The 23,715-nt window shown below is 36.6% G+C and overlaps 1 protein-coding gene across 3 annotated transcripts in view; it reads left to right on the forward strand.

Annotated features, from left to right (window-relative positions):
* The window catches only part of GABRA2 (gamma-aminobutyric acid type A receptor subunit alpha2), a 128,070-nt gene that overhangs the window by 71,372 nt on the left and 32,983 nt on the right, over window positions 1–23,715 (forward strand). For all 3 annotated transcript variants that reach the window (XM_011281893.4, XM_019829558.3, XM_023253146.2), the window contains 3 exons: window positions 2,211–2,293; window positions 6,784–6,927; window positions 8,461–8,613. In XM_011281893.4, coding sequence (XP_011280195.1) covers window positions 2,211–2,293; window positions 6,784–6,927; window positions 8,461–8,613 — 380 coding nt within the window. The remainder of the gene's footprint in view (window positions 1–2,210; window positions 2,294–6,783; window positions 6,928–8,460; window positions 8,614–23,715) is intronic.

The following is a 23,715-nucleotide window of genomic DNA, read 5'->3' on the forward strand; positions in this document are numbered from 1 at the left end:
ATTCTCATCTTAGTGTTAAAGCTTAAACATTACCTTAATTATTAAGAATTGATTATTTTTGGGGTGCCTGGGTGGCTCAGTCAGTTAAGTGTCAGACTTGGTTTCAGCTCAGGTCACGATCTCATGGTTATGAGATCGAGCCCTGGGTCAGGCTCCTCACTAGACATGGAGCCTGCTTGAGACTCTCTTTCTCCCTCTCCTGTGCCTCTCCAGCATGCACCAAAATTAATTAATTAATTAATTAATTAATTATAAAAATAAAAATAAAAAAAGATGACGAATTGATTATTTTTGGCTATTTCTTTTTGACACTACATTTTAATTAAGTGGAGTTTAAATATCGTGATTTAAAATTTCCTTTATACCAACCTGTAATTTTATTTTTAATATTTCATCAGATATGCCATCAAAATTTTAAGTGATTTTTTCAAGCTAACTTTTACTTAATATTTTGGTCCTCCTTATAGAAGTTACTCTAAAAAAAATATTTTTTAAAGAGGTAGTTTTTATTCAATAAGCCTTACAGGTACCATAATCACATACATTAAGTAATCTGAATTGCCATTTTGTAAATCAAATAATATCGTGTAGTGTCAATTTTATGTGATTCAACCTTTCAAAAATCATATAAAGAAATATATAGCTGTTGACTTTAGCAAGTATTCCATTAAACTCTTCTCATGAATTAATCTTTTAAAATAAGTTACTTATATAACAAAACAATCACAAATCTAATTAAGTAGTGTATAATCTAAAATGTAAATGTTTAATAAAGGCTTTGAAGCATTGGTAACCATCAGCATTAAATACAGATTAGTCATGGGTGCCGGGGTGGCTCATTCGGTCAAGCATCTGACTCTTGATTTTGGCTCAGGTCACGATTTCATAATTCGTGAGTTCGAGCCCCGTGTCAGGCTCCGTGTTGACCGTGCAGAGCCTGCTTAGGATTCTGTCTTTCTCCCTCTCTCTTTGCCCCTCCCCAACTTGCACTCTTTCTCAAAATAAATAAACTTAACTAAATAAATATAGATTAATCATATATTTGAGACATTTGATGTAATATTATTTCATATGAAATGTTAAGTGGTGGATTTCAGTTGTGTAAATTACTTAAGAAGGGGCAATCATAGAGTCCTCATCTTTAAAGAAGAAACTCTTAAGGACTCACTAAATGACCATTGCCTAACACGGAGATGCTAGCTATTCTCTGCCTCTCTCTCTGAATCCTGCAATACAGATGCATTACCCCTGTTGAACGTATACTTTGATCATTCCTGTGGATTAATCCAATGACTGGAAATTTTGGCTTTAAGCAAGTAATTGACAGAGAACACAGTTTTGGAAAATATTACATGGAGTTCTACTTAAATACTCTCTTAGAAGTATATAAGCTATAATTAAATTGTTGGCCACATTTTTTTATTGTGATAAAAGTCTTCTATAAGTTCAATTTAATACCTTTTCTATACACTTTACTTATGTGAGACATGGAATAATTGATAGTTTTCTTTATAGCAAGTTTGCTGTGATTACTCTTTAATGTGATCATGTAGATGCAGAAAAAAAAATATTTGTTTAACAATATGTGTCCATAATTTAGCAAATAGTCTAATTTCAACAAGATATTTCTAGGAGGCACAGTTATATATGTACCTCTTTCTACTTCTACATTTAAATTCATGTACCTAAATGTAGTATGTGATACTCATTTTACATATTTTTGAAGGGAGCTCCTGTGAGCCAATACTGAATTCTTGTATCAGTTTTGCTCTGTGGTTGCTGAGGAGCTGATGGGTGAAAGTCGTGTTCTTTTTATAATACAGATTCTTTTCTTTTTTTTCTCTAGGATTTCAAATGTTAATAGTGAATGTTATTGTGCAAATAGCCCTTCAAATATATATATATATATATATATATATATATATATATATATAAACACACATAACTTCTTCTTAACAAATCACAGAGTACAAATTGGTTAAGAATATTTGTAAATAAATATTGTTATTTGAGCTCAGATTTTGTATATGCTAATGTCTTCTGAAGGATCACCTAAAAGTGAAAGAACAAAAACATTTCAATGTGAATTAGCCTAATACAATGCTCTAATGAAGATCCCACCTCATCACTGATGCTGTTCCCAACAGTAGGGAGTGATTTGTCGTCACTTGCCAATTTACTTAAACAAAGAGTGAAATTTTCACTTTTAGGCTTACAGTTCAAGCTGAATGTCCAATGCACTTGGAGGATTTTCCTATGGATGCTCATTCGTGTCCTCTGAAATTTGGCAGCTGTAAGTATGGGGATGGAGGTACATATTTTGGGTCTGTATAATCAAGGAGAGCTTGCTGCAATGCTCAACTATAGAGTTTTCTTCTAGTATTGTGCAATGCTTAATATTTACCCAAAAAGATATAGAAGTAAAAGACTTGCTGATTTCCCTCAAGAAACTAATTTGCTAGCCCTATTGTACTCTCAAATATCATTATATTTTAATCATGGTGTTTAAATTATCCCTTGTTTTACTGCTGATAAAGAACATCATGTGTTTTTATACATGGGAAAAGGTAGTCTAGTAGCTCCTTGTCAAGGTCCAGACCATGTCATTTACCTTCTTTTCCAAGTTCGAGCACACTAAAAATGCAAAAATAATTTTTTTTGATAACTAGGAATGAATTGTAAGGGTTAGATTCTGTTGTTTATTAAAGCAATAATCAGCGTGTTGCAAATGGCAGGCACAGAAGCTGGATCTGTGCAATTATCTTCCTACTTTTCAACTAAATGGAAGTGATTTTTTTTAATTTCCTAAAATAAATTTGAAGGGGATGATGCAGTTGGATTGCTGCATGCAGGCACCTTCTGTGTACATGAAATATTTCAGAAAAGGCTCTGTGTATTTGGCTATTCTCTGGGTCACTGAGGTTATATCTTGTATGTCAAGCAGAAGCATCCACTCTGCTGGAATAATTGAAAAGAGGGAAGGTCAAATCATCTCCCAAGGCCCACAAAGCATTTAGGGCAGGTTTGGGATAAATTCATGGAGAGGACTGTCACAGCTTCTCTCTTGTGTTAGCCTGTCCCATTACCTGAGCTTTTCAGAAACCTACCTTGCTCTTTCAGGTATCCCCATCTTTGTCCATTCAGGGCACCTTTTGATTTTTCATTCCCTTGAATAGAAATGAAGTGCTCTCACCTGGTTAAAAAGATGCATGATTGAATAAGTGCCTTTACCCTACAGACTGTATCAAGTGAAAGAAAAGGGAAGAAAGATAGCTAATATGAATGCAAACTCCTCTAATTATTTTGATGACCACAGTCTTGTGGACTGAGAAGTTCAATCTCGTTTGTTCTGTTCATTCTGACAAAAGGTGTCAGCTCTCAATTTTCTTTGAGACTCTCTTCTTTAAGTACAAAGCCTTCTTTTATTGTCATGGAAACCATCACTTCAATACTGGCATTTTTTCCAAAATTATTTAAGATAGTCAATCATGTTATACAACATAAACATGATGCTGAAAAAACTACAGCAGATGCAGCAGAGAAAACCTCATTTGCATTACCTAAATGGCATTAAAGAGAAAATTGAAAAGGCTTGATACCAAGGAAAGGATTTATTCAAAATGCAGCAACGGCTCAAGAAGGGAAGGAATTTTTCACTGGGCAAGTCAGTACCATTAAGGCACCAAATATAAATGATTTGATGTCTCCATTTTGAATATGCAATAAATATGCTTAAAAATATGTTAAATGAAATTTAAAAATCCCCTGTAGTGTGTCCACAGAGTAGTGAAATATTGCATGCTTGAGAACATGGCTTTCTCCATCTCAAAGTGATACTGACAACACGCAAAGTTTATTGTTAGGCATTCTCTAAGTAATTGCTTTTGGATTTCATTTTCTTCATGTTTGTTTTCTGACACTTTGAAGGAACAATTTGTATATTCTTTTACTGATCCTTGACGACAGTAGGTGCCTGATCCATAAGTGTTAAAAGTATGGACATTGAGCATGGTATAACAAACCAACCCAAACCTTAAAATGTTGGCACAACAGATTTTGGCAGAAACAGCCATTTGTTTATTCCTCTCTTGCTTACAAGCCCCCTTGTCTCCCCTAAAGTGATAGGATTTATGGAAACTTATCATTGTCCTCAAATTAAAGAAGCATCTTTTGTATAAATGTACAATTTTGAATTCATTTTTGTTTCGCTTTATTTCTGTTGCCTTACCTCTTTATATATTTTCTTGCTATTTAAAAGTTCCTGAATGGGAGTCTGGATATATTCTGTCCATTAGTCCAAAGGAGATTGTAAATCATCTTCTGGGATAAAAGTTAATAATTAAAAATAATTTGGGTTTTTTTTTCTGGTTATCAAATATTCAGAATCGAGTCAAGGTGCATTTGATGTTTAATGCAGATTAGGACTCAAAAATGGGCTAGTTACCAGAATTAAATGTAATTATTTAATGAAAATCCAATTTAGAGATAGAGTTTATGGTAAAATGTGTAAAACAAGCTACCTTTCTCTCCTTTTTTACACTTTACTGATAAACACTGCAATGGTCTCCTGGTTTACATGTGTGTTTGTGGGCCAAGAATGCCTTTCTGGTCTTTCGTAACTTTCTGCTTTGTCTTCTCTCACCAGTCTCTAAAAACCATATTCCTGTCTGACTAATGAAATGCTATCATTGCTTTTTCATGAAACACATGGGAAGTATCAGTCACTTTCTTTAACAGATTCTTGGGCTCCTATGCAGATTTCCATCTTCTGTAAAATTAAATAACATAAGAAAATATTGCGAGTTTATTGATCAATCTAGCAAGAATGAACCAAGAACTTTTTCTGGGTGACAGCCTCTGTGCCAGGTGCAAGCAGTGTAGACATGAGCAAGATAGAGTCCCTGCCCTTCAGGGTCTCACTAGTTCCTCAAAAGTGTCACTTCACTTGTAGGGTGTTATTTTCTCTTATTGATGTTTAAATGTTAAACATCACAATTCAAAAGTAGAATGATTACACGTAAGAAAACTTCATAATTTATTAATATTCACAACTATTGATGTATATTCATGGGGAAAACAAAACAAGCCACTTGATGATCTTCAAATGGATTGCTAGTTATCCACATTACCAATGTTACTTATTTAATCATAATAGAATCATCAGTGATTAACTAATTGAAATTAATACAGACTTAGACTTTAGAGTAACTAGAATTCATATGCCAACTATAGGAATATAACTGCTATTAAATGTGTATACACACACATACAAAGATATAGATAGATAGATAGATAGATAGATAGATATATTTAGAATCCTATTTCAAATATTGGTTCACAGAATATAATATAATTATGGATATAGGTGAATATGGAAACAGTGAAAAGAGTATTTCACTGATACTAACATTTAGTAGTAACACTCAGAAACCAGGCAACATTGTAGCATGCTATTAAAGACCACACAGAAAATAAGATGCAAACTCATAAACATTCACTTTATTGTTACTGATGCTTAAGTGTGAATTTATTTGTGATCTCAGACCTTGGATCAACATAGGTAGCAGGGTCGTCCCAGAACAATGTTATCGAACTAGAAACCTTGTCGATGGCATGTAAATGAATTTTCCGGAATCCCAGAGAGCTAGGGGCAGGGATATTGCTGGAGACAGCTAATCCTTTCTCTCTTCTAATTGACAACGTAACTCTAATGCTGAGGTTTGCTCAAGAACCAGGAGTAACTAATGCTTCTAAAACATTCCCATGAGCAAAAGTACATAGAAGTTCTTCAACAGGTCAGTAGTATAACAAGAATTATCTGTTAATTCAACTGCTGGAGAGACTATCTTCATGGAGAGGTCATAACAACTACACGGGAAATGCCGGGGCCAGAGAAAGGCTAAGACAAGATATGCTGCCTGCCCTCCAGCACTAGAATCATCTAACTTCTGCTAAGTTCTGTATCTTTGGCCAAATAAATCAGAAGGTTATACCGGGTCTGTATATGTTTTGTCTATTGCCAGTCCATAAATTAACTGGGATGCTATAGAAGTATAGTCCAGTGAGATCTATGTGCATTGATTTTAAAATGAACATCTTTTAAGGAGTACATATATCTTGATGAGATTATGGCATTCTGATTTATTTTACATGTTCTGCAATAACTAGTTCTCATTCTTCTAATGAAATGCATTGAATCATGAGAGCCAAGTCATTTAGTTCTTAACCAGGGAAAGGTTTTGAAGAAAAACTTACAAAACTAACTACAAAAACAGTCCTTAAACTAAATACAATGCAATTCATCAGTATTCTCATATGGTAATAAGTTACCTTTATGTCCAGAGAGTGCTATCATTTTGAATTATAAACGTTATTTCGTAAGAGATTGCTATTGCTATTTCGAAGCGAGCCATTTAAATGGACTTTGGGTATTTAAAAGCTATTTATTACAATGTCTTCATCTACTACCTTGGAATTATGGAAGATATTTTAACCATCTCAGGGCTCAGTGATTTTTGTAAGCTCTGAAGAGATATTTGCTGTTCACTTCTCAAAGTGATTGCAATGAAAATACTCTGCGGTCATGATTTTCTCTCTTGATCTGCTTCAACATTCTTCATATTGAAAGTTGTAAATTTCAAAGACTTTTTTTTACTCTATAAAATATTATCTATAAATATCAAGTTTTATAATAAATAGTGTTTCTATGTAATATATAACTTTTGATGTTGCACTTTGTTGATGGTTCTTAACTAAAGTGCTTAATTTTTTTTTTTTCTACAGATGCATATACCACTTCAGAGGTCACTTATATTTGGACTTACAATGCATCTGATTCAGTGCAAGTTGCTCCTGATGGTTCCAGGTTAAATCAATATGATCTGCTGGGCCAATCAATTGGGAAGGAGACAATTAAATCCAGTACAGGTTAGTAAAATAAGCCTAAAAAGGAGCAACTTTTTTTTTTAATGTTTATTTATTTTTGAGACAGAGAGAGACAGAGCATGAGTGGGGGAGGGGCAAAGAGAGAGGGAGACACAGAATCCAAAGCAGGCTCCAGGCTCTGAGCTGTCAGCACAGAGCCCGACACAGGGCTGGAACTCACAAATTGTGAGATCATGACCTGAGCCGAAGTTGGACGCTTAACCAACTGAGCCACCCAGGTGCCCCCTGCAAAAAAGCACGTTTATAATAAAATTGATGGGTTGAAGTCATTGGAAATACGTTAGTTTGCTTAACAACTTTTGCTCCTGGGCTCAAGAACTAGCAGCACAGATTGTAGGAGCTTGTTAGATATTTACAGTCTCAGACCTGACTTCCTACTAAGTCTGGATCTGCATTTTAACAAGATTCCAAGGAGATTCCAAGGAGGTGTGCATAAAGTTTAGAAACAGTGGTCTAAAATATACTGCCAATTCAAAGAGTGCATGTCTTTTCAGACAAGACAATTTTACCCTCAAACAGTGTTACAATTTCCCTAGTTTTCTAATTATTTTCCTCCTATTTTGGATAATTTATGACTATTCAACTCTTGATTTCTGGATAATTACTACTGGCCTGCATGGGAAAGCTGATGCCTTTTCTTTCTTAGAAATTTTTTTTTTTTTTTTTTTTTTTTTACCATTTATTCAGTTTTGAGAGAGAGAGAGACAGAGCGTGAGCAGAGTAGGGTTAGAGAGAGAGGGAGACACGGAATCTGAAGCAGTCTCCAGGCTCTGAGCTGTCAGCACAGAGCCTGATGCGGGGCTTGAACTCACAAACCATGAGATCATGACTTGAGCCGAAGTCAGACATTTAACTGACTGAGCCACCCAGGTGCCCCAAGCTGATGCCTTTTCTAAGGGCCACACTCATCTAAGAAAAAGCAGTCACATTGAACTAATGATTGTATATCTGTCAGGTGTAACCTCAGAGACCAGAAAGGAAGATAGCTCTCAGGACTGGATAGAAATAATGGTAGTGAATTAGAGTACACATACAACATTGAGACAATCAGAAGACAGGGTCAAAGTGGAAAATTTGGGCCAGAAGACTGGGTCAGTTTTGGAGATGTGACCAGAGACTGGCACTTTAAAAAGCCGGAGAGTTAGAACAATCAGAGCAGAGACTGGAAGTTGGTATCAGTGGGGATAAGAGACCTGAGCAAGTAAGATAATTCATGATCAGAGAGCATTTGTGCATGCTGTATCCCCTTGGTCAACAAGCATGACCTGGGGAGAAAGAGAAATGCCGTACCTCAGGCATGTAGTGCAAGTTTCTTGGTAATATTAAAATTCACTTTTAAAAATCCTTGCTATGCTAAAGAGGCATTTAAAGGTTTATACTTTTCATGGCGTATATGTGATAAATTCTTTTTTTTTTTTAAATCAGGGACTGTTCTTTCTCAAATCCGTTCCATTTCCAAAATGTTCAAACTATTGACTATTACAGTTCCTTAAGCTTCTTAAATTTTTCTTCTAGGTGAATATACCGTAATGACAGCTCATTTCCACTTGAAAAGAAAAATTGGGTATTTTGTGATTCAGACTTATCTGCCTTGCATCATGACTGTCATTCTCTCCCAAGTGTCATTCTGGCTTAACAGAGAATCTGTTCCTGCAAGAACTGTGTTCGGTGAGTGAATAACTACACACTTTCTTGTACAGCACATTATGTTTTGTAGCAAACTTTCAAAGGCATTATCTCTCTTGATACTCACACCAGTAATTTGTGGTGTGTGGGGCTGGGCATATCGGCTCCTTTTAGAGGTGAGGAAGCTGAGGCTCAGAGAGTTAAATACAGAGTCAGTGCCACCCTGTTAATAAGAGATATAAACACTACTCAGATTTTCTGGAAGTATATTCAGTCTTCTTTCTGTTTTGCTCTTCTTTTATTGTCAAATTGGTTTCCATACAACACCCAGTGCTCATCCCAACAGGTGCCCTCCTCAATGCCCATCACCCACTTTCCCCTCTCCCCCACCCCCCCCATCAACCCTCAGTTTGTTCTCAGTATTTAAGAGTCTCTTATTGTTTGCTTCCTTCCCTCTCTGTTTGCTCTTCTTTTCATTTTGCTTTTCAGCATTTGTTTCCATGTTAGCATAAAGAGAATATTCTTAGAGGCTTTGACTTGGAGTATAATAGTACCATATTTCTGGGTTTTCTATGTTTATTTCTGCTTTGTTCTCTTTTTAGATGGACAAAGATGGTTTTTGTATTTCAGGTTAGACAGAGAAAGGGAAGAAGAGAAAGAGAAAGAGACCCCCCATAGTCATTCACTATGACTAGTGTGTTTAATAAAGTAATTTTCTTGATTTTAACGATGCAGGGGAATTACTGCTTTTTGGATGAATCGAAGTAGGCTGAACACATTTTGCGCAAAGTAGATTACCTTTGTGTGTTTGTTCCCCTCGTTCATTTAACGTTTTATTGAGGATACATTCTGTTGGATATTGTACCAGGCCTTAGAGCTCAATTACATATAAAATATAGTCCCTGCATTCAACTAGTTCAGTAATAGCGGAGGGCAACAGAATAAGCAGAAGAGATAATGGTGATACAAGATTAAGGCATTATAAAAGAGGTATATAAAAGTTATTACAAGAAAGCAGCAAGGATCCTCTCTAAAAGAACTGGTTAAGTAGTTTAGTTAACACTTGAGCTAAGTCTTGAAGGATGATGGGAGTTTCCCAGACAGATGGAATTAGGCAGGAATCCTACCAGAAAGGTAGACTGTGCCATATCATCAAGGGATGGAAGCACATAGTGTGTTCAGTTGCCGTGAACTTCTTCAGTGTTAGTGTAGATACATACAGATAGAAGTATTGTTTGAGGCCTAGATGACAAGAGCCTTGTAACCCAGGCTAGCACAAGGTATCTCTATCTTAACAGGCTACAGCAACTCATTTTAGTATTTTGAAGGCATGTAAAATGTTTAGAACAATGACTGACATTTAATACGTGCTATATGATATTAGCTATTCTTATTATCAGTGCACAAAAATTGGTTTGATTTTCAACACCAGCAATTAATCATTCAAAAGGAAGTTAAGACAATGATTCTATTTACAATGCATTGAAAAAGAATAAAATACCTAGGGATAAATTTAACCAAGTAGGTGAAGGACTTCTCCACTGAAAAACTAAAAAAACTTTGCTGAGAGAAATTAAAGAATACCTAATTAAATGGAAAGACATGTACATGGATTAGACATGTACATGGAAAGACATGATCATGGATTAGAAGACAGTACTGTTAAAATGGGAATAATCCCCAAAGTGGTCTATAGATTCAATTCAATACCTGTCAAAAGTCCAATGGCCTTTTACAGAAATGGCAAAAGGCAATCCTCAAATTCATAGGGAATTATAAGAGGCTCCAAATAATCAATATAATATGGAAAAAGAAAAACAAAGTTGGCTACTACACATTTCCCAGTTTCAAAACAGTACAAAGAAAGCTACATTAATCAAAACAGTGTGGTAGTGGCATAAAGATAGACATATAGATCAATAGAATAAAATCAAGAGAGAAACATTCACGGTGAATTGAGTGTATTAACACCACTCTAGGGACTTTTGGCAAGGGTACCTGCAGCTAGAAGACCACCACATACAAAGAAATGAAGTTGGACTCCTCCCTCACTCCAGATACAGCAGTGAACTCAAATGGATATAAAACTTTAATATAAAATCTAAAACCATAAAGCTATTGAAAGAAAGCATATGATAAATCTTTACGATCTTAGGCCTAGCAATGGATTCTTAGATTTGACACCAAAGGCATGAGTGACAAAGAAAAAATAAATAAATTGGATTCGTGAAATTTGAAAACTTTTGTGCCTCAAGGAACATTATCAAGAATGTGAAAAGACAACTTACATGTGGGAGAAAATACTTTCAAATTGTATATCTGATAAAGATTTAATATCCTGAATTAATAAAGAACTCTAAGACTCCAAAAAAAAAAAAAAAAACCCTAAAAACCAGACTTAAAAAATGGACAAAGAACTTGAATAGACTTTTTTTCTACAGAAAGTACACAAATGGCAAACAAGAACATGAAATGCTGTGAAACAACATTGGACATTAAAGAAATACAAATCAAAACCACAATAAAATACATTTCACACACATTGGGATGCTAATAATAATAATATCAAAACAAAACAAAACAAAACCACACGAAATAAGTGTTGGTGATGTTGTGGAGAAATAGAAACCCTTATGTATTGCTGGTGGGAATGTAAAATGATGTAACCTCAGTGGGCAGTAGTTTGGCACTTCCTTAAAAAGTTCAATATAGAATTTTTTCCCATATGACCTATGGTTCCACCTTGAGGTATATACCTAAGATTAGTGAAAACATATGTTCCCATGGAAACTTGTATGCAAATGTTTATAGCAGCATCGTAAGTAATAATCAAAAGGTAGAAACAACACAGATTTCCTCCAGCAGGTGAATGGATAGCCAAAATGTGCTTTACACTTACAATGGGACATTATTCACCGATAAAAGTGACTAAACACTGATAGAATGCTACCACATGGGTGAACTTGAAAAACGTGCTAAGTGAAAGAATGTGGCCACAAAACGTCTTTGTATGATTCCTTTCATAAGAATTATCCAAATAGGTAAATCCATAGAGATGGACGGCATTTAGTGGTTGTCAGTAAATGGAGGCAGGGAAAATGGGGGTTGGTTGTTCCTTAATAGGAACAGGATGTTCCTCTAGGGTAATGAAAGGGTTTGAAACTAGAGACAGGTGGTGGTTTGCAGAACACTGTGAATGCATAAATGCCGCTGAATTGTATACTTTAAAATGGTTAATTATATATATATATATATATATATATATATATATATATATATATGAATTTCACCTTAGTAAAATACTTTTTAAAAGTCACGGATTAAAAAAAAAAGCCAGCAAGGAATGATCACATCAAAGATTTCCCAGGATTTAGACTCAGAAGTATCTTCTCAGATACCTATTTCAAAAATTGCAAATTTTTGAGGCAAAAGCAGAAAAAAAAATGATGTGGCAAAAAATAAGAGAAAACTTCCATTCAGATAGTTTAAACAATAAAGGTGCTTGATTTTCAGAGCATAAGTAATACAGAAAAAAATTTAGGATAAAATTACATAATTGTTACTGAATTAATATTCCAGAAGGATCTAAATTTATATGTAAATATGTGTCAGATAAAATAGAATGATGAAGTATTTGTTTAATAGAGGTTGTGAAGAAAATAAATTGAGGCAAATAAAGACAGATTTCATAGTATAAATGACATAGATGTATACATTAAAAGAGGCCAACAGGACTGTAATTAAATATACAGGAGAGATATATACATGAATAAATATTTAACTTTGAATCAATGGAATGTGTTAGAGTCAAGGCTGCTAGGTTGGAGTATAACAAATGTACCAAAGCTTTTAACGATTGGTTGTAAAAGTTAACATGTATAAAATTAAGAATCCAGGCTATATTTGAATGTGTACACTTTATGTGAATTATTTACACTGAAGATGTAGGGATCCATCCAAAAGTCAGATGTTCGTATCAATTAAAACCATTAGGTGGTAAGAACATTTTTAGTATTATCTCTACAAATTATTCTGTGTAAAGTTTTGTAATAAATGTAATCCTGTGTGAGTGTATGTGATATATGCGTGTGCACAAGTAGAAGATAAACAAAAATCTGATGTCTTGCCTCAGTGGAACTTGAAAGCTGCGTAGCCATCCTATTCCACCTTCATTCCACCATTGCCTGTTTTCTGCCTCTATCTGTATCTGAACATCATCATCTGACTGATACAGAGCAGATACCTAAGCCAGACTCTAACCTCTTCAGATCTCTGTCTCTGAATTCATAGTCGGGTTTACAAGCTAGTGAGAGATCATTAAATCATCTGCCCTCCTCATGCTTGTAAGGCCTTCTGTGATGGATAACCCACTCAGGTTAAAAACTATCACAGTCGTTGGGGCGCCTGGGTGGCGCAGTCGGTTAAGCGTCCGACTTCAGCTAGGTCACGATCTCGCGGTCCGTGAGTTCGAGCCCCGCGTCAGGCTCTGGGCTGATGGCTCGGAGCCTGGAGCCTGTTTCCGATTCTGTGTCTCCCTCTCTCTCTGCCCCTCCCCCGTTCATGCTCTGTCTCTCTCTGTCCCAAAAATAAATTTAAAAAACGTTGAAAAAAAATTAAAAAAAAAAAAAAAACTATCACAGTCGGGGCGCCTGGGTGGCACAGTCGGTTAAGCGTCCGACTTCAGCCAGGTCACGATCTCGCGGTCCGTGAGTTCGAGCCCCGCGTCAGGCTTTGGGCTGATGGCTCGGAGCCTGGAGCCTGTTTCTGATTCTGTGTCTCCCTCTCTCTCTCTGCCCCTCCCCCGTTCATGCTCTGTCTCTCTCTGTCCCAAAAATAAATAAATAAATAAATAAATAAATAAATAAATAAATAAATAAATAAATAACACCTTGAAAAAAAATTAAAAAAAAAAAAAAAACAACTATCACAGTTAAGAAATTAATATGCCCTGAGAGACAGAAGTCAAATTTTTCAACCTTTGAGATCTGGCTTCATGCTATGAATAGAATAAGAACAGAATCTGGAGCCTGATTCAGATCTGTGTCTCCCTCTGTGGCGCCCCCCCCCCCCCCCCCCCCCCCCGCCAAATAAATAAACATTAAAACAAAAAAGAAAAGAAAAAAAAAAGAAAATAGAGCAAACAAGATAGTAGGCATAGGAATAGAAATTACAATATGGGGGCGCCTGGGTGGCTCAGTCAGTAAAGCATCTTCTGACTTCTGCTCAGGTCATGATCTCACGGCGAGTTCGAGTCCCGCGTTGGGCTCTGTGCTGACGGCTCAGAGCCTGGAGCCCACTTCAGATTCTGTGTCTCCCCCTCTCTCCGCGCCCCCCCCCCCATGCTCATGCTCTGCCTGTCTCTGTCTTTCAATAATAAATAAATGTTAAAAAAAAAGAAAGTATAATATGTATCCCTTGGTATTAGAGACTTTGTTCCATTATATTGGGCTTTATCTGTTCAGGTTTTTGTCTATTGCATTCATTTTGTGAATGTAGAGCCAGCTTGATATTTTTCAAAGATCTTTTTTCAAAGGAACTGCCCGTGTATCTTGCGATGACAAAAGCCTTCTTTGATATTTGTCTGAGTGTTCATGCCCAATTCATTCAACACCAGCGAAATACTTACTGAGCATCTATTTATCAGCACTGTTCTAGATCTTTGGGGGATGTACCTTAATAAAAATCAAACACAGCTCCCTTCCTGATGAGGTAACTGCCCCCTGTTGCCAATAGAATAAGAAAGCACTTGGGTGATTTTAACCTTATATCTCAGGCTTTGTGCTTTCAAAGCTCCTGTGAGTAGACAGTACATTTGCAACATACCAACCTCGTTTTGTGTTTGTATAAACATATCTATACATTTCTTTATTTTGTGAAATTGTGGCCCTGGTCCTTTCAGTTGCTTAACATCCTTCAGAACTTTATATAAATGAGAAATAATCATAACAGATTGGTCAATTATTACCTTTATATTTGAATTCAAATCACTTTTCAAATTTATTGATAAGTTTATGCCTATATGACTAAGTTTATATAAAAGCTTATATATGAACATATGAATATATGAATAAGATTATATATAAGAAATATATATTGGTATTTTTGTCTTAATATTATATTTAGCATGGAAAAGAGGGCTTTCTCTATTAAAAACTAAAATCCAATAACAAACATCTGTTAGGGTGTAAGTTTGTCGGGTAAAAAAGTACAGGGAGGTCAAATGCTTTATATTTCATGCTTCATTCATGGCATATACAAGGGCCTTAGCTGCTTGTCTTATATGATGAATTAGGAAATAATTAAAATTCCAAACAAGATACATTTGGATTGCTCATTTTTCTTCTTAGTTCTACAGATTTCTATGATTCAGTTTGACTGTATATACCAGGGAATCCAAAATATAGTGACTGAATATATGAGGGTCTTTTTTTTCCCATATAAAAGTCTACAAGTAGATGGTCCAAGGCAAGTATGGCCATACTATGGGCATCAGGGACTCAGTTTCTTTCTGTCTTTCTTCTTTGATATCCTTAGCATGGAGTTTTGCTTCATGGGCCAAAAAGGCTGTTGGTGCTACAGCCATCACATTCATATCCAGGAAACAGGAAGAAATAACCAAAAAGGGCAAAAGACCTCTTCATAAGGTTTCCCAGTAGTCCCACCCAATAATCTCTATTTATATATCATTAGCCCAACTACGTCTCTTAACTGAGAATCTGAGAAATTGCCATGTGGAATAAATTCAGTGTTCAAATATTATACTCTGACTAAATATTGGATTGGTAGCTAGTAGTTTCTGCTACCATAAGAAAAATATAGTAGTTTGCTATAAAGGCCGTAAAATTATTAAGAGCACATATTCTGGAACCATGGTTTCTTGGTTCAAAATCTGGTTCTGTTACTATCAATTTAGGTCACTTCTGGCCAGTTTATTTTTTTTCAATTTCTTTGCACCTTAGTTTCACCCCTCTGTAAAATTAGGATTATGAAAACTCCATCATGACATAGTTTAAGGAATAAACACACACATACACATATTTGTACACACATGGAACACTTAGAACAATTCTGGCACATAATAAGTGCTATGCAATTATTTGCATTATTGTTACTATTTATTATCTATGACTTAATTCTCTCCTTCTTGTCAGGATATACATAAAGGATGGTCAGATCTTGCTTTAGTTTTAGTAGCAGTAATCACTTCCCAAGTGGCATATTTCGAGAGTTATGAACTCCGTAAACCTCTGGGGAAGACAGATCTGGGCAGGAATCCAGCTTCTTTGACATCATATCATCAGTGTTTTGTTTGTCTGAAGGGAATTTCAGAATCTTTCATATATGCTAGTGTGTATTCAATTTTAGTCAAGGTTCTTTTAATTACAGTGACGTGAAACACAAGTCAAGCTGGCTTATACCCCTTAGTTAACTTCATTTGTAATTAACCATGAGCTTGTGTAAGTGTAGACAAAAAACACATCTTAGATGTGCATTCCATCTCAAAATTCCATAACTGAATCTCATTGGTTTAACACAGTTCACATTCTTGTCCTAATGCATAATCGTGGGCAGGTACACAATTATTAGTGGGACTTGGGTTACAAGCCACCCTTTGAACCAGTGGGTATTCTCAGATCCACTGTGCAAATGGAGAAGGACTAGTTCCTACAGGAAAGAAGAATTGTGGGTTCCTATTAGAAAAAGTAATTCCTCACACATCCTCACACTGCTGTTTGTATCACATTTATATCTCACTTAGCTCTGTGATGATGACCTTGATTTCTACTTCACTGAGAAAACTGAAGCAATTGGAAAGAACCTCCCTAGAATCCCAAAGCCTCATCTATTCAAGCGCCTACACTCACAAACTCTGCTTGACTATGTTTCGATACAATGCTGACCCTTTCACCTGTGCACTATAACTCATCCCTTCTCAACTGCTTCAAGGACATTATTCCAACAATACCTGCCCATTCTCTCTAACATCAGCAGTGTCTGTGATCCTTTATAATCTCAACAGAAATACAAATAAGATGTTATTTACCTCATCCTCAAACCAAATTCCCATGACTCTACTAACCCTCTCTCTGCCACCTCATTTCATTTCTCTTCTTTTCAGTAGTTTTACTTGGAAGTTTATTTAATTAAATATTAAATGTTTATTTTAAACATTTAATTAAATATTAAATGTTTATTTAATATCTTCCATTTTTCTTCTCCATGATCTCTCAGACCCACTCAACTCAAGCTTGTCTCTACTGTTTCACCAAAACTATTCCTGTCGAAATCCTCATCATTGCTAAATCCAGTGGCCAATTCTCAGATCAATTTACTTGATCTAATAGCAGCCTTTGAAAGGGTACTTTCTTCCCACTAAATGAGAAGACATTTGTTGGAAAGAATTTCTTCATTCGGTTTCCAAGGTAGACATATGGTCTTGAGCTGTCCCTTACTTTTCATGCTTTCTGAGTCTCCTTTGCTCCATACTCTTTTCCAGACCACTTAGATATCAGAGGGCTCGAGCGATCAATATTTAGCCATTCTCTTCTCTATATTTTCTACTTTGGGTAACCTCATCCTTTATCATGGTATGCTACAATTTTGATGGGATAATTACCAAATTTATATCTCTGTCCAGACCTCCTCCCTCCAACTGTCTTCCTTACATCTCCCCTTGGATTTTCAGTATACATCTCAAACTCACTATGCACAAAATTGAACTTTCATTCCTCCTCTCCTTAAAACCTATAACCTTGCTTATACCCTAGACTGAACCACCATCATATCTCTCCTTGATCACTGAATGTCTTAGTCTGCTTGGGATGCCACAACATAATGCCACAGACTGGGAGGCTTGAACAACAGAAATTTATTTTGTCACAATCCTGGAGGCTAAATATCCATCATCAAGGCCCAGCAGGGTTGGCTTCTGGTGAGAGTTTTCTTTCTGGCTTACAGATGGCTACCTTCTCATATGTCCTCACCTGGCCTTCACATGGGGTTGAGGGGGGACAAGGGAAAGACAGGGAGGACATTAATCCTATTGAGTCCTATTGAATCAGAACCCCATCCTTATGACCTCAATTAATATCAGTTACTTCCTTAGAGACTCCATCCCTAAATACAGCCACACTAAGCATTGAGGCTTCAACATATGAATTTTGGAAGAATGTAAACATTCAGTCCATAACACTGCACTAGACTTTTTGCTGTTTCTTGTTTCCACTCTTGTGGGACTTTGTTCCCAACATGGTAGCCAGAGGGATACTTTCAAAACGTAAGTCAGATCATGTCACGCCTGTTCTCTAAACCCACTGGCTCACCAATATAGTCAGAGTAAAAATGAAAGGCCCTTCAGAAGTCAGTAAGTCTTAATGCAGTATGAACTCGCCCCACCTCCAAGCTCTACTTCTGCTACCCTTCCTATCTCTTACACTTAGCCTAACATCCAGACTGGCCTCCTCCTTATTCCATGAACATGCCACTCATTCACTTATGAGCTTTGTCTCTTCTTACTGCCCAGACCTCTTACCGCAGATACCTGTGTGGCTCATTCCTTCCATTTCCTTAGGGCTTTTCTAAACTGTCTTTTTCTCAAAGAGAACCACCTAACAGTCTACCTGAACTTTGTAAACAACTTCCCAATCCTATTTCTGTTCCTCCAGCCTACTCTACTTTTTTTCTCCATTGCATATATCATCTTTTGGTATGTTACAGAAAAATATTTTTTATGTAATTTGTCTCCCCCTCTGGAATTTAAATTTAAGGAGTGCAGTTATTTTTGTTTCTTTCTAAATGGATAGGAAATAAGTTGAATTAAGACAATAAGTAAATGAAAACTGATTTTAAATAGGTAGATGGTAGATATAGGTAGATAGACAAGCATATACATTTGTGAGTTCAAAAAGAGGTAGACTGGCAAAACTAAAATCATATAAACTAAAAGGTAGTTTCTTAATTCTTTAAATTTTGAAGTCAGAGGGCTACTTCCAAAAGAAGATTGAATGGCTGTTGGGAAAGCAATTAATAAAAATTATTCATTGCAATTGATCAGCTAATTATGTTTAGAAGGAACACAGTGCAGAGGGCTGCAATCACTCTGACACTAACTGTAAGGTCAAGGGGTTCCCAAGACTAGCCTCAAGTTTGATAACCCGCTAGAACTTATAAAATACACTGAACACTGTTATACTCACGGTTATGGTTTATTACAGGGAAAAGGTACAGACTAAAATCAGCCAGGGGAAGAAACGCATAGAGTCTGGGCAAAGTTCAGATGCAGAGCTTTGTCCTTTCCACATGGAGCCATGGGCAGCATTGCTTTCCTGGCATTGATATGTGACCATACAGAACGTTGCCCACCAGGAAGGCTCACCTACACGTGAATGTCCAGAGTCTTTGTTGGGGCTCTGTCACATGGGTGTGGTTGACTGGTCTTGTGGCTGATCTCAGTTTCCATTGCCTAGAAGGACAAGCTAATGTGGCATAGTAAAAACAAACAAACAAACAACAAGAACAAAATGCCACCCTGGGGCACCTGGGTGGCTCATTTGTTTAAACATTTGACTCTTGATTTTGGCTCAGATCATGATCTCATGGTTCATGAGTTCAAGCCCCATGTCAGGCTCTGTGCTGACAGCATGGAGCCTGCTTTGGATTCTCTCTCTCTCTCTCTCTCTCTCTCTCTCTCTCTCTCTCTCTCTCCCTCTCTCTCCCAAGTAAATAAGTGAACATTAAAAAAACATAAAAAACAACCTGCCACCTTAAATCCAGTTGTTACTGGCTGACTGGCCCATAGCCCTCAGGCAAACAAAGCCAGTCCCCTCAGGTGTGTTATTCCAAGGCCTAGAGATTTCCTCCCAGAAGCTGAGGGCAAAGGCCAAACCTCTATTTGGGTAAGGTTAAAATTCTTTACTCAACGTACACTATACATTATGAAGCAAAATGTTAAATATCTAATTATTAGATTTTCATTTTGAGTTATCAATACACCTGCTTTCTCCATACTTTTATCAATGTTGTCTCTAGTCTTCTTCCTCCCTTCCCCATTCTTACCTTCCCTTTATCCTGTTTCCCTCATCATTGTCTGATTCTCTCAACATTTAGTCCTACTCTGGGGCATTCCTTTCCCCTCAGCAGCATGTCCAGCAAGTTATTTAATATTAGAAACATCTTGTTTACAGTGGGATTGGTTAGTGAAAAACTTGTTTCTTCCTTTAGTTCTAAAAAGCTATACACAAAATGGGCTCTGTGCACCTGGTATGTGAACATATGAGCTACATACTGTAGGTGGTCATAAAATTGGTACATAAGAAGAACATTCCACTAAAACTTTGGGGAGACCAGTCATCTGTCTGGCAGAAAGTTCCTTAATTATGAGGTGTCTGGTGTTCAGTGAATAGAGAATTGTGATCTGAAATAATGAATATAGATCTTTTTCTTTAATTATAAAGCAGCTAATACTCTTGAGTGCTTACTACATGTTCGAAAAAATACTGCACCAGGAGCAAAGAGAGCTTAGCTTCTGTCTCCTGTCAGGTCCTGTCTCCACTTCTAGATTAAACAAGTGTGTAACCTCTCTAAACACGATTTTCTCCACTGTAAATGGATGTAAAATGTGTGTCATCTACCTCATAGAGGTGCTGAGAGGATCCATGAAACAGTATGTGCACAGGGTTTCTTAAGTCTTAAAGTAAACGGATACTTTTATTGCTTTATATATTTAACAAAGAGCAACTCTGATTATTTCCTGAGAACCAAGGATACTGTAGAGTGTTCTGTGAATCCAAGTGGTGTGTGTGTGTGTGTGTGTGTGTGTGTGTGTGTGTGTGTGTGTGTGTTTCTTTCTTGAATTCAAGTTCTTTTAGCTAGAGTTTATAATCTCCGGTTCTGCAGTTTCAACTACTTCCCATATTCATATACAAGACCATTTCTTTCACTTTATCTGAACTGGCTGCTGAATACCATAGAGTTACATAGGATAGAAAAGATAGTAGATAGATGGTAAATAGATAGACAGATTTTGCATATAATATATCTTTTATTATCTTAATATATGCATATATAATTATGGGAACATATGTATATGTGTAGATGCTAGTCGTTTCCATTGTTTAAAAAAGGGTGATTGTAAAAAATCCGAAAATTTGGTAAAACAGGGACTCGTATTCTTGCATGGCAACACTGAACGGGAACTGAGTAGCAACCACCCCTTTGGACATGCAGTCTCTGGTCTGCCACAGCCCCTACTACTCCTCACTGTTGCCCACCTTACCTATGTATTTTCCCTGCCTAGTTCCTATGGACATAGGAATTTGCAGCCTATGATTAAGCCACGAAGAGATAAGAAAAAGCATTCCGTAAGAACTGGACAAAAAATCAAAAGCAAAGAGAGAGACAGTTGAACTCACAGAAACAGTGGAATGGTGCCTGGCAAGGGCTGGAGGGTGAGGAAAATAGGAAAAGGCTGGTAAAAGGGCACAAACTTTCAGTTATAAGAAGAATGAGGTTTGAAGATCTAATGTATAGCATGGTAACTGTGGTTGATAATACTGTATTGTATTGAAACTTTCTAAGGGACTAGAACTCAAATGTTTTTGCCAAAAGAAGGCGGGAAAGGTAAATATGCGAGGTGATGGGTCTATTAATTAACTATGGTGGGGATTTGACAATGTATAGCAATTCATCACATGGTACACTTTAAATATGTTACGATTTTATCTGTCAATTTATACCTCAATAAAGGTGAAAAAAATTAATTAAAAGCAAAAAAGAGAAACTCAGAAAGTCACTTGGAGCAGCCTTAGAAGGAGACGTACATGGTTTTAGATGGAAAGCCGCAAGAAGCTGGCCAAGGGAGTAGAATGCCTGGGCGGTAACAGGAATTGAAACCAACAAAAGGAAAGCCCGCGCAGGGCAGAAGCAGTCTCTGCAACACGCATTCCAGATCCCCGTCTTCCACAAGGCTTGGGCTGCAGAGTGCTAACAGGAGGCACACCTGGCATCCCAGAATTGACTTTGGCACAAGGCAGCACATGCTAATCAGCAAGCTGCCAGCCCACCAGCCGCCCTCCTTCCCGCTGTCGGCGACGCATCCCAGTCAGCCACTGCCAATTAGGAAAGTGACTGAGGCAAAATACATTAATAAACCATGGCAAGGAAAATTAGAAAGCCTTGCTAGTTCTAGTCTGGAGGCAGATTTAGAAGCTGTTTCGGGAATATAGGTGGCCTGGTTAAGCTTGATTGATGAGAATGACTTATTAGTAAGGGCACGGGAAAAGAGTTAAAAGTGTATCCTATGATTTTGTCGAGGATGTACAAGTATCACTTCAATAGAGTTATAACCATTCAAACCATGAGGGCAGGTTATCCTGTCCCATTGTCTATACCGAAATCTGTGTAATCATAATGATAATGATATATCATTATGATATATATGATATATATGATATCATTATGATAATCATAATGATAATGAGGAAAAAAATACAATAGCATTTATTGTGCACCTTCCGGTCCTCATATACTCTCTTAGACACTTCAGATTTGCTCATTATTTAATTCTGAAAAGAAAACAAAAACCAGAACTCCAGTTAGGAAAGTAATTATCCCCCTTTTCAGGCAAGAACATTGAAACCTGGAGATATAAGCGACTATTTCATTATCAGACAGCAGGTCAGTAACAAAGAATTTGACCTTACAGCTCTTTGATTCCAATGCTTTCACATTTTCTATGGCACTGTTATGCTGTGAAACTACTTTTTCCTTTTTTTCCCTTTTTCTTTTAGAGCCTGAAGTCAGAAATATCCTGGGTGATTTCTTCATACAGGGCTAATTTCTGTTTGAGAGTCAGGCTTACTAAACATAGATCAGAACTTGAGGTGAACCTTCAGATTTGAGTTTGCTAGTTAGCTGTTAGTATCAGTAGTTACTTATTAAGGTATTTCAGATTCCTTGCTTGCCCTGTTCCTTGCCCCAAAGTTGATGCAATCTGATTATGGTTCAGCATCTAATATATTAAATGGCTTTTCAAAGTTCAGTCCTTCCAGGTGTCATATTCTGCGTTTTTAAGCAAAATTAACTGGGTTAACCCAGGTCTTTAAAAGTATAGCTCCATGAAATAACATCACTGTAGTCATTAGAAACTTCTGTTTAGTCCTAGGTGAAGAATTTGATTACTGCTTTTGACTGCAAAGTCATTTCTCTATAATTTACTTTGTTTTGGAACTCATCCGTGAAAGCTGATACCCTTATAGCATATATGAGGGAGAATTCAGGTGTTTCAAAAGGAGGGCGTTTTGCTTCAGTTTTTTTGTAAATATAATTTTTGTTTTCTTCCTTTTAAGCTTTGCAATAACAAAATGGAAAATAATGTCTTTTATAGTCTGAGTATTTCACTGTTCATACAGGTTTAGGTCATTAAATATTTAGTTTCACTAGAGCAAAATTTTGACTGCATACTTATCCTTAGTTTTTAAACTGCCAAAAAAAAAAGCTATTATTTATTTTCAAAAATCCTGGTCTTTCAAGGAAATGATTTCCACTTGGGCGACTTTTTTGTGATAAAATTTTTTTTTAATAATGTATTATTCATCACAAATAACATACTATCTCCCAGCTAAATCACCTCAGGGAGCTATAAGAAGTCACCAAAACTATTAACATTTGAACAGTCACTCTGCATTTTATGGCAATGCAATTACAAAGCTGAAATAGTAAAAGGATTTGAAAACAATGGAGAGTTTATACAGATGGTGTTTTATGCAGTCTCCTGTTCTTTCATTGTCTTATTGTCATCATACTGGATATATTATTTTTTTAAACTCATGAAATCTGAATATTACTGTTTTAATTCAGGCTGCTTCAATGAAGTAATAGACTGCGTGGCTTGTAGACAAGAGAAATTTATCTCACACGGTTTGGGAGACTGGAAGTCTGGGATCCGGATGCTAGCATGATGGGGTTCTGGTGAGGCCCTCTCCTCAGGTGTGGACTGTTGATCTCTCATTATGTCCTCACATGGCTGAAAGAGAGCTCGCTTTCTGGCCTCTTCTTAGAAGGGCAGTAGTCCCATTCATGAGGACTCCACCTATATGACCAAATCACCTCCCAAAGGCTCCCCCTCCCTAACACTGGGGATTAGAT

The sequence above is a fragment of the Felis catus genome, chromosome B1, assembly GCF_018350175.1.
Source record: "Felis catus isolate Fca126 chromosome B1, F.catus_Fca126_mat1.0, whole genome shotgun sequence".
NCBI classification, from domain to species: domain Eukaryota; kingdom Metazoa; phylum Chordata; class Mammalia; order Carnivora; family Felidae; genus Felis; species Felis catus.